This window comes from Myxocyprinus asiaticus, chromosome 8, assembly GCF_019703515.2.
Source record: "Myxocyprinus asiaticus isolate MX2 ecotype Aquarium Trade chromosome 8, UBuf_Myxa_2, whole genome shotgun sequence".
Lineage (NCBI taxonomy): Eukaryota > Metazoa > Chordata > Actinopteri > Cypriniformes > Catostomidae > Myxocyprinus > Myxocyprinus asiaticus.
Window position 1 is genome coordinate 49950783 of NC_059351.1, and position 12926 is coordinate 49963708.

The 12926-nt window shown below is 36.9% G+C and overlaps 1 protein-coding gene across 3 annotated transcripts in view; it reads left to right on the forward strand.

Annotated features, from left to right (window-relative positions):
• LOC127445511 (type II inositol 3,4-bisphosphate 4-phosphatase-like) overlaps positions 1 to 12926 on the forward strand; it is a 129296-nt gene that overhangs the window by 10979 nt on the left and 105391 nt on the right. For all 3 annotated transcript variants that reach the window (XM_051705644.1, XM_051705645.1, XM_051705646.1), the window contains exon 2: positions 4728 to 4807. In XM_051705644.1, the coding sequence (XP_051561604.1) occupies positions 4728 to 4807 (80 nt within the window). The remainder of the gene's footprint in view (positions 1 to 4727; positions 4808 to 12926) is intronic.

A 12926-nucleotide genomic window follows, 5' to 3' on the forward strand; every position in this document is an offset into this window, starting at 1 on the left:
TACCTTAGCAACTGATTAACAATGTCCTAGCAACCATCCAGAACACCCTAGCAACCAATTAGCATAGCGCTAGCAACCACCAAGAACACCCTGGCAACAAATTAGCAGAGTCCTAGCAACCAGCCAGAACACTCTGGCAACCAATTAGCAGTGCCCTTGAAGCCATTCAGAGTATTAAGCAACAGACTAGCAACACCCTGGCAACCACCCAGAGCACCCTAGCAACTGATTAGCAATGCCCTAGCAACCATCCAAAATACCATAGCAACCGGTTAGCAATACCCTGGAAACCATTCAGAGTACCTTAGCTACTGATTAGCAACGCCCTGGCAACCACTCAGAGCACCCTAGCAACCGATTAGCAATGCCCTAGCAACCATCCAAAACACCCTGGCAACCAATTATCAGTGCCCTAGCAACCATCAAGAACACTGTAGCAAACGATTAGCAAAAGCAAAAGCAACCATTCCTAACACCCTGGCAACTGAATACCATAGGCAGAGCAACCATTCAAAGCACCCTGGCAACTGATTAGCAACACCCTGGCAACCACTCAGAGCACCCTAGCAAATGCTCTGAAACCCTTAGCAACCGTCTAGCAACCATCCTGAACACCTCAGCAACTGCAGAATATTTGTCTCAGTGTACGGCTTGTGTAAACTTCAAGCTCTGAAAACTCCTTTAAACTTTCAGCCAAGACAACATCAAAGTTTGTCTTGTCAAACTCTTTTTCTAGTTCTCTGACGTCACTCTCTCTCCCTTTCTCTCACTCATCCTTTTCCTTTCTCAGTCTTCCTTTTCTGTTTCATGTGCTCGGTGTGTTTATGTCTGTGAATGTGTGTGTGTGTTTTTATTGATGGCCCTGTCTGGATCTTTTCTATGACTTTATGCGTGCTCACTCCAACCCATGAATTCATGCATAAACACACACAGAGACTCACATAAATGCGTTTCCAGGCTGCCAGAAGCAGGTGATTGCCGTGTGTGCTGGGAATGAGAATATTCCCTTTCCAAGTATCCACCGTTAACATCATCACATCATTTTCACAATATTTTAGACAGGTGTGAGAGCGTAAGAGACTGAAAGAGCTTCAAGGTTTCTGAGGTCGCATTAAGTAAAGCAAAATATTGGTGCACCTACAATATTTTTCAATCACTGGTCGTACAGTAAGGTCACAGAGGCTCTGAGTTTTATTGTTATACTGTATATATAATTTGAGGTAAATGTGCTTGTTTTTATGTTTTCATGTTTCAACCATGATAAATCAACTTTTTATATATATTTTCTGTATATTTATTTATATATTGTACAATAAACTGTATACTGTATATACTAATATATATATATATATATATATATATATATATATATATATATACACACACCCACACACTGCCGGCCAAAAGTTTGGAATAATGTACAGATTTTGCTCTTATGGAAAGAGATTGTTACTTTGATTCACCAAAGTGGCATTCAGCTGATCACAAAATATAGTCAGGACATTAATAACGTGAAAAATTACTATTACAATTTGACGTTTTTTTTCAGAACTTCTTAAACTACTTCAAAGAGTTCTCATCAAAAAATCCTCCATGTGCAGCAATGACAGCTTTGCAGATCCTTGTTATTCTAGCTGTCAGTTTGTGCAGATACTCAGGTGACATTTCACCCCACACTTCCTGTAGCACTTGTTATAGATGTGCCTGTCTTATCGGGCACTTCTCACGCACCTTACAGTCTAGCTGATCCCACAAAAGCTCAATGGGGTTAAGATCCAGAACACTCTTTTCCAATTATCTGTTGTCCAATGTCTGTGTTTCTTTGCCCACACTAACCTTTTCTTTTTGTTTTTCTGTTTCAAAAGTGGCTTTTTCTTTGCAATTCTTCCCATAAGGCCTGCACCCCTGAGTCTTCTCTTTACTGTTGTACATGAAACTGGTGTTGAGCGGGTAGAATTCAATGAAGCTGTCAGCTGAGGACATGTGAGGCGTCTATTTCTCAAACTAGAGTCTCTGATGTACTTATCCTCTTGTTTAGTTGTACATCTGGCCTTCCACATCTCTTTCTGTCCTTGTTAGAGGCAGTTGTCCTTTGTCTTTGAAGACTGTAGTGTACACCTTTGTATGAAATCTTCGGTTTTTTGGCAATTTCAAGCATTGCATAGCCTTCATTCCTCAAAGCAATGATTGACTGATGAGTTTCTAGATAAAGCTGTTTCTTTTTTACCATTTTTTGACCTAATATTGACCTTAAGACAATGCCAGTCTATTGCACACTGTGGCAACTCAAAAACAAACACAAAGACAATGTTAAGCTTCATTTAATGAAACAAATAGCTTTCAACTGTGTTTGATATAATGGCAAGTGATTTTCTAGTACCAAATGATCAATTTAGCATGATTACTCAAGGATAAGGTGTTGGAGTGATGGCTGCTGTCTAGATTTGATCAAAAATGACTTTTTTCAAATAGTGATGGTGCTGTTTTTTACATCAGTAATGTCCTGACTATACTTTGTGATCAGTTGAATGCCACTTTGGTGAATTAAAGTACAAAGTTCCTTCTGAAACTGCAAAATCTGTACATTATTCCACACTTTTGGCCACCAGTATATATATCATATTATTAATCTTGTTTTAGATAATTCCCCAAACTATTTTTTTTTTTTTTTTGAGTGTGTGTGTGTATTGTTGGTGACAGTTCAACAGATGAAGAAAAAAAAAAAACAAAATCATCAAAATCATCCTGTATTTGAAATTTATTCTTTATCTAATTTGAATGCTAGATTTGTCAATATTTTTAAAACATATTTGACTTGAGAGAACACATTGTATTTTTCTATAATTTAAAAAATCTGATAAAAGTATATCTCAATTCTAAGATTTCTTTATCGTCAGTTTTACTCAATCCTTCCATGTTCATAATACTCAGAAAATTCAGTAGCTGCATATCACTAAGAGTTTCTTTTGTTTTTTTTGTTTTTTGACATTTTGTTGGATTCACTTGATTGAGTTAGGTGCCCTCTAAGTTTAAATTACTTGATAATTAAAATGCATGAGAACTTTCAAAGATGTGGATCAACTATCATGATTAAATCAAGTTCAGCTAATGAGTTTTTGTGTAGTTTTTATATTTATTTATTTATTTAACATTTTTTGTTCACTACATAATTCCCATACTTCCATTTGTGTGCTTTGACATTTTTGATGACTTTATTATTATTCAATTATGTTAAAAAATAATAATAACAAAAAATGTGTAGGTGTATTCAAACTTGTGACTGGTAGAGTATATATAGCATTAATTTATCTTCAACAGGGCTCGACATTAACGCTTGTCCAGGACAAGTGGATTTTTGAAGGGGCAAGTGAAAGAGAATTTTACTTGCCCGACCGGACAATCAGACTGATTTAAACGTCACTAATGAAAAAAATAACCGGCTGTATTTGTGATAGCCTAGGCCTGTTTCACTTATTAGAAAGTTCATATTCTTATTCTGCTGTTGAAAGTAATCAAGAGGACGTAATTTTATAATTTGCTAGCGATCTAGTAACAGCTGCGCCCTGTTTGATTGACAGGCGGCGTATGTGTGTGTGCTGAACATGCGCGTGCTACGAAAATGCTCGCGCTAATGCGCACTTGAACGGTCAAATACATTTCAAAATTTTGCCAAAATGCCCGTCTTGGTGAGGTATTCATGTAAACACAGAGAGTGATGTCTAAAGTGAACGTAAACAGCAGAGAAAAAAGCGGATTTGTATTAAAATGTCGGACTTGTAAGTGCAAATGTAAGCTAATAGACCAGTAAAGACCAGTAGTTGTTTTATGTTGCATTTGAATACTTGAAACTGCAGTTAAAAACTTTTAAAGCTGTTAAAAAAGCACTGACTTTTCTTAATTTGTATTTTTTTGTTCTATTATTTTTAATCTATTTCTATTTGTTGCTGTTTTTATTGTAATTTTATGACTGACTGTTTACTAGTCCTGAATAATTACTTAAGAACATGAAACCATTCTTCCATAATTAACAAATTAGTTTGTGTTATTATTTGTTGTGGTTTTAAAGCTGGTATTGAAAATCGTCAAATCTCACTACTGACTACTGAAATGTTGGTATTGTGATAATGTATAGCCTTTACTGTACATGGTAGATCTTGTTGCAATAACATGATGAAAAAGTAGGTCTCATTCCATAGAAGTGTGAGCACCCCTGCTGTACATGATGGCAATGGAGACTTTTCTTTATTTGACTACCATACGTAACATAAAATAATTAACATATGAGAAAAGCCTCCTCCCCTACCCAGTGCAGTTTACATTTCTGTCGCAGAGAATTGATTTGATTGCATAGGTACACTATTAGGTTGACCATCAGTCATAATTTTAGAAAAATATACAACATAAACTTCGACATGTTACTTGAGCATGTAACTTAAATGTCCTTTTTTCTCTCCGGACAAGTGAATGACCAATTTACATGACAATGCTTAATGTCCAACCCTGTTCAGCAATTTATTCTTGTAGACCATAGACTTAACTGGAATGAAGCAAATGCTATTCCTAAAGTTGCAGTACAGGTTAGACACGCGGACACCCTTAAACATTGATGACTTGGGTATGTTGGATCACTGCTGGTACTTACAAAAGCTTTGTGAAACTGATGGGTAATTTCTAGATGTTGTGGTCTTTTTCATAATCAGGTACTTTCTTCTGTTTTCCCTCTACAGAGCAGTTTTTTGGGAAGCACCAGCTTCTCTCTGGCCGATCTCCTCCAGTCCAAAGACCAACAGCTCTCTCTCAACCTGAGGTAAGTTGAAATGCATTCTGTATTTTATAATGATGCACCGAAAAAACCCTGGCCGAAATCGAAAATCCTAAACATTTTAAAACCAATAATAGTACTAATTTTGGTTTAGGCTTGTTTGGAACAGCTTAAGGAATTCTATTCATATTGTAATATTTTTCATTGTTTAGAATTCAGTTGACATTGTTACTGTAATATCTTGATTTACATTTACCGTATATTAGGTCCAATTAAACCTGTATCATTTCACGTGCATGTTGCTAAAAGATTCTGTTATTGGATGTTAAATTAACAGTTTTTGTTTATAGATATACGATCTGTTTTCTGTTTTGGCAGAAAATGGCATTTTATGGCATTTTCGGATGAAAGTTTTCAGTGGTTGAAATTACAGGCATCCCTAATATTATATAATTCTCTGCCAAACCTTTCAGTGCGGTAGGCTACTGACTGCATTTAGGCCGTGCTGTCTTTTGCTGGTGTAAACTTAATTTCTCATGCTTTTTGTACATGCTTTGAACTCTCTGGAAGTACACAGATGATGTCAGTCTCAAACAGCTGATCAAACATGCCTGGGAATACTGGAAGTTTAGCATAAAGCAGCCCATCTGTTCCTGTATTTGTCAAATATTTAGTTGTCGCACAGAGATATATGACTCCCCTATTAATGCATGTGTTATGTTTTCACCGCATGCTAGCTTGCACTCAGTTTTGAAGCAGATAAACACTGGTTGAGAAGGTACATATTTGAATATTTTTTGTTATAAAGCTACACTATGTAACTTTTGTCCCTCTAGCAGTTAAAAATAAAACTGCATGTGTCTTGCGGAAGAACATTGCTTTGGTAATGACGTAAGTTGTGCTTCGGCTCTGCTCCTCTGCGTGGATGAAAGTGGTTCGGGGCACCGGTGTACACATGAATACAGGATCTTATCAGAGCCATTGGACAAATAAATAACGAAAGAAAGGAAAAGACGGATATCCGAAAACATGTCATCTGAGCAGATAAGTGTCATATCTTATGCTGTTGTTTTGACTTATTGGAAACATTGATGTTTTGATATAAATGACATTACAAAGGTTAGGCAACGTTCGTTAACATTAGACACAATGATTGCTAGTCTGATAAGGTCAAACGTTGTAAAGTTTTTATAACTATTCTATATATATATTCTGGCCAAATAGACCATGGTAGAAACTAATTTATAGATTGTCAGTAACTACGTTTCCATCCAAGGATTTTTTGTGAAAAAAGTTTTAGCGCATCAAAATAAAGCTGATGGAAACGCAAATTATCGCTAAAATTTCACAATTGTCGACATAATATTTTACCGTTTAACTCTAGTGCATAAACTCTATGTCGATACATCAAATGTCGTGAAAAACCTATTTGGAAACACTTTTTGTCGAGAAAATTGGCATTAACGCAAAAATGTAGTGTCACATGACAGAATTTACCCCAATCGTTAGCCTGTGTTAATCATGACGACAAGGTATACATCCTTGAAAGCCAATTTATTGTACGTGATCATGGATTGATCTGAACGGCATAAAGATCCGATCACTGCAAACATGACACTTCCAGGACTGCCAACACAATTATCTCGTTTCAAGACATGCACATTCTGACAAGTGCACGGAGAACAAATGAATGGCCACTGTTTGTGATTCATTTAATCGCGGTAGACATCCGTTTATTTAAAGTTGCTTTTTCACACCAATCAAAATAATAGACGGCAGTCACGGAATTAGCCCACAATACAAAAAACATCATTTCTGTGCACAAAGATGTTTTAAATGAAAAATAAATACACAATACTAGGAGAAAAGCTTCAGTGTGCTTTTTTGGAACAATAACAAATAGCCCAATTTTATTAAATTATTGTTTATACTTTTGAAAAAATGCTGGCAAAATTCCCTGTATTAAATTAAATAAATTGCCAAATGAAAAACGCATTAAATGAAGGAAAAAATAATAAAAAATTAACAAACGATTTAAAAAAAAATATTTTTAGACCTATATATGCCTTTCTTAACACACACTTAAATTAGCCGTACCCTGTTGTGCAGACTAATAAAGTCAGCTGAATGACATTTTCTACACTACAGAACTATTTGTCCAATGAGTTCACTTTCAGAAAACAAGCTTTTGAACATTTTAAAACGTTTAAGTATTTTAAATCTAACCCTCTTTACCTCGGATCGCATTTGCTTCTTCAGAAAATGTAAATTGCATTATGACACTAAAAATAATTTGAGACATAATGCAGTTGTGATGGCAATGCTTTAAATTAGATGATTGTTCAAAATAGCCTATTGAATATCAGGAATGTATCATATGTAAACCCTGATATTACACCGCATAAATGTTTCTTTAATAGCTGTGCACACAACATATACACGTCGATGGATGATCCTTATACTAAGACCGAAAATTTCCCCACTAGGTGCAGGATGCCAGCTTGAGCAGGGCCATGACAATTCGCTTTTGGGTCGGAACCGGTGGAAACCTGCGATAGGTGCATCATCAGGACCAATATTACAGTCCTATCAGAAGGGCAACAGCTCCCTTTTGATTGCAATTCCTCGTCTTCTGATTGCGTTTATTTGTGAAATTAAAATGACAGTTAGCTGGTTCATTTCAATGAATTGTCTCAATACTCTCCCCATTTTACAAAGACTTCGGGGGAAAAAAATTAGGGACATCTGGTAGGTGAATTAGCGATAAACACACATTTCTGAATGGAAACTCCTTCAGGGCAGATTTATTTTGCGCTAAACCAAAACTTATGCGACAAAGTGTTTTTTTAGGCATGACGTCATCACGCACACCATTTTTATCAATAAAAGGACATTTGAATGGAAACAGGCAGAAGACGCCAAATTTCGTAAACATTTTTTAACACATTTTCACTTTGTCGATAACAAAATAGCGCGAAAAGTGGATGGAAACTAGGCTATTGTTACCAACCAGTGATCAACATCATTTCAAGACTCACATGTCCTTGGCAAGCCTAGGACTAAAGGATATATTTATATAAATTATTGCCGTTATAAAGAAAATACACACATGTGCTAACAAGTGAAAAGTTCTGCACCAACTACACTACACAGACGTGTGTGTGATTACACAACTATACATAAACAATATCAATCAAATATCTTCTCTGGGTCACTTTTAAATCCTTTCAGATCTCGGAGTTGCCGCCACCTCTGAAAAGCCAAGCTGATGTTGATTCAGGCTTTACAGACTCTGTCGCGTTCACATTTTGCTTGTAGACTCAGGGTTTATTTGTTTTTACAACCGGTGATTCCCTGGAGATTTGCCGTTTTGAACGATCCATGGTCAATTTTTCTCGTTCGTTGTGACAACAAATTTTCAGCTTCAGCTACTCCCACACATGCGCTACAGTAGCCAGAGCTTATTTTCTCTGTGTACGGATATGACGTGACACGCACGGGCGAATTACGTATGTATGCAATTTCCCGCGAAATCTGTCCCGACAGCTCTAAAATATAAATAATTATTTATAGGTGTATCAAAGTGTATTTGGGTTAAGTACAGACATGGTTTGGAAGATGGATTTTTTGTTGCACTCTCTCATTAATAACATTTTGTTATTTTTAAACAAAAAAAAGTTACATAGTGTAGCTTTAAAATATTGTTGTTAATAATTATACAATAACTCATTAGTAGTTTCATATTGTATCATTGTTACTGATTTAATAACATAATTTGTGGCAGCTGAACAACATTGAGATGAATCAGAATGATAAAAGCTCTTCCTTGGTATTATAGACCTTTTTTTTTTTTTTTTGCAATGCTTCATGAGATGCATACAGTTAAGAGTTTGTAGAACATTTGTATTTTTTCTTGCGATTTCACTGTGTAACAAATTTTTTATTTTTTGTTCCTGGGTAGTAAGTGTTATTTCCTTATTGCTTATGCCTCAAAAGTATAGAAAATGGCTATTATTCCCCACAAACATTTTTGTGACCAGGACAGTGATATTTTGAAATGTACCCATTTCCAATGAGAAAACGGGTGAATTTGTGTCTTTTCGTTCACATAAAGTCAGAAAAAAACAACATATGAATCCAAATTAACATGTATTTATACTAAAGTAATATTCAAAGCCGTGCTGGTCCATAATGGTAATAAGTACCCGTCTCTTCCCCTGGCTCACTCGGTGCACCTCAAAGAGGATTACAACAGCATCAAGACATTGCTGGACGCCTGGAAGTATGATGAGTACGGCTGGGAGGTCATAGGAGACTTCAAAATGGTGGCATTCCTGATGGGTCTCCAAGGCGGTTTTACAAAGTTTCCCTGCTATCTTTGCCTTTGGGACAGCAGGGACACCAAGGCGCACTACCACAGGCGGGACTGGCCACAGCGGACCGAGTTCTCTGTGGGGAGGAACAATGTCAAGTGGGAGCCACTGTTGGACCCCCGGAAGGTGCCGATGCCACCACTGCACATCAAACTGGGCCTTATGAAACAATATGTCAGAGCTCTAGATAAGGAGTCGGCAGTCTTCAAGTACCTTCAAGACTTCTTCTCTAAGCTGTCTGAGGCAAAGGTCAAAGCCGGTGTCTTCGTCGGACCACAGATAAAGAAGGATTTTGGATTCGTATGTTGTTTTTTTCTGACTTTATGTGAACGAAAAGACACGCATTCGCCCGTTTTCTCATTGGAAATAGGTACATTTCAAAATATCACTGTCCTGGTCACAAAAGCAAAGTTTGTGGGGAATAATAGACATTTTCTATACTTCTGAGGCATAAGCAATTAGGAAATAACACTTACTACCCAGGAACAAAAATTGTGTTACACAGTGTTTCAAATATATTTTGCTTTGACTCAAATGTTGCAGTGTTTTGATTCAATTTGAAGCTGGTTTGTTTGGTTCAAGACTTAAAACTCTACATTCATTTTGAAATATGGAAAAAATGAATGAGGAAAATAATTCCAGAACCAAGGCCGATGGAAAAAGTATGTGCTGTCACTGTTGTGTGTCTAAATGTTTGGTATTCAGCATTCTGATTCAGAGTCTATATGGTAAAGGAGCTTTTTAAACATGATTATTGCTGCAGTTGAAGTTTTATTGCATTTGCCAGTTTAGTAAAATTTAGTTAGTTTTCATGTTTGTTAGCTTTAGTTTTGGTTAAGTTATTTCAGTGTTTTCTAGTCTCAATTTAGTTTTTCAGTTTTTACTAGTTTGTTTAAGTTTTCAATTTTATTTTAATTTGAGTGTTTTAAGCCTGACAACAAAGTTAATGTGTTAACTGAATTAATTGAAATGTTAAACGGTGTTAAATTTTTCTGGGCAATCTTGTGCTGCTGCCATTTTCATGCTCAATGAAGGCTGTTTGTAAAGGTTTAAAATGTTGTAATATACCAAGCATGCTTACATGCACAATCTTACATCAGCAATGTTTAATAAGCCGACAATGTGTAAGGTCATGTAAATGCCTTAAATGGCATTCCTTACCAAGGTAAGGTCATAGATAGTTTACACACACACACACACACACACCAAAAATCACTTTCTGCAAACATAGATTTTTGCCCATTACCTGATTTCTTGTTGCATGCAAACACCTTCACAGTCATTCTTACTGGCTTATACAATGTGCACAAGTGAGCATAACTGCTTACGTTTTGAAGTAAAAAAGAATTAGCTGATTTTTACAGTTCTCAGTGTATATTGCAAATTGTGTAAATTGTGTACAAGTAAAATAGTGCTGCAGCAATTAATCGATAAAATCGTGAATAATCGGCAACGAATTACATTAGCGATTAGTTGGACGTGTGCACGGAGAAGCTCCATCTGTGACAGCACTTTACAGTACTGGTAAATGTTTAATAAATATACGAATAAAGTACAGGAAATGATTTTTTATACGATTAATCGAAAAAATAATCAATGATTAATTGATCAAAATAATAATTAGTTGCAGCCTGTAAATGCACTCATTATCACTGTGTATCTAAAACTAAAATTAATACATGTCATTTATTTTAGTTAGTTTTTGAATGATGAAAAACCTTAGTTTGGTGTTTCCGAACATTCGTTGTAGTTTTCATTAGCAACAACACCGAACTTTTCACCGAGTTTTTAGATGTACTGCACTGTGTTTCAGGAATTGTTGTCTTCCCTGTAGTCCTCACATCGCAGGTCACCTTTTCATTTCTAGCTCTTTCCTCTCTGTGTGTCATGACACATTCGGTTATTTATAGATCCTTATCCAAGCAGACTTAAATGCAAAGAGAGAACGGCAATAAACGACCAGTCTGCAGTGGAGATCTTTGAATGCAATCACTTTACAGTCACCGAATTGATTTGGAGCATGTTTATTGGTCTGTTCTCTTTGAGATGTTCCGCATCCATGGCAAGTGAAATCTTTTGGTAGAGCTATATAAACATATAAACAGATGGGGAAAAATCAGACAAAATATTGGATCTGTGCATTAGACCTTGCTGTGCAAATGCATTCAATATATTAGCAGGTTGGTTTTGTGCTCAATTAAATATCCTTTGAAGATAAGATAAGATGCTTCTATAAGATAGGGTGGCCAGTCGTCCCGTTTTTCCGGGGACAGTCCCGTATTCAAGCACTTTTTCTAGTGTCCTGACTTATTCTGAAAAAATCGTGTTTTGTCCCGTATTTCCCCTCTCCTAAAATTTCGTCTTTCTCAGTCACATGAGTATTCTAATAAAAGGTAGCCAAGGATACGGCTTGTATAACCAATAAATTCACACTGTGTTATTTGAAGTACATGATTGGATTAAACTATCCATTTACAATCCCCTATCAATAGACGTCCAGTTAGTGAACTGATTGAAGAGTCAATTTGAAAGAGCACATAGATGAAATTGCGGCTGGCAAAATGCCAAGGAAGTGTGCATGCACATTTAATGAGGATCTTCAAAAAGAGTTTACATTTCTAAAAAAGGAGTCACAGACAGAGCCTAGTAAGTGAGGTGTGAGATTTGTGGAGCTCGCTTTTCCATCACCCATGGAGGCCGCACCGACCTCGCACAGCATGTTCATACAAAAATGCATGTGGATGCTGCTAAAAGTAAGTGTGCCACACCAAGTGTTAGTGATTGATTTTTAAAAAAAAATTTTGTGAAGCAAAGTTCAAAATCTGACAAGGTGCACGCAAGTGAAGGATCATTCTGTTGTGCACATTGCACATTCATGACCTGAGAAAAGTCTTACAGGCCAGGCTGGAGGGACCATTCATACCCTCTGACATTAAAAAGCAGTTTGATGCCCTGGTTGAAGCTGGTGACATGTGAGTGGATGATTTCTTTTGTACAGTGAGAAACTTTTATTCAGCATCGGTGGATTAGCTCCAAAATTGGAGAACACAGAAAAACTTAAGTGGGCCCTACTGAGAGACATCCTAGTGTGGAAAGACATTCAGAGCAGCCTCGAACACTTCTACTCCAGAATCCCCGCTCTCAGTTTGATTGGCAAAACCACGCTCTTTGATGAGTGGGCTTGCGTGAAAAACATTGTCACTCGTCGCATCACTGAGTGGAACATGAACAAGACGGCTGTGTCTGAGAGATGGACAGACGTTTATCATGAGCTGGAGAGCAAGACCATCAACTTCGAAGTCTTAGCCAAGGTCGTGGAGTTTGTTTTATGCCTGCCTGGGACATCTGCATCTGTGGAGTGTGTGTTCTCATTAATGAACGCAGCATGGACACCGGATAAATCTCGACTAAGTGTAACAGTCATGAAGGCAATGCTTTTCGTACGTCTTAATTTTGGACTGGACTGCTCTGCATTTTACGATAAACTCTTGAAAGACAAGCGTACAGTGAGAAAAATTGCTGCCAGTGAAAAGTACAAGGTGACGACCATTACAGATGCAGATACACCCTCTACTTCGCACTGATCTGCGCCTAGGTAAAGATACTTCAATTTCATTTTTGCTGGGAGGGGGCTGTCCTGTTTTCCACAAGCAGGAATCTGGTCTCCCTACTATAAGGAGAAAAATGTTTCATTATGCAATAGAGAGCCTTTTAGCATTAATGAAACTTCACAATCTACAAAGCGATTAGCTAGCGTGCTTATATTTTGCTATCAACATGCCCAGTGATAG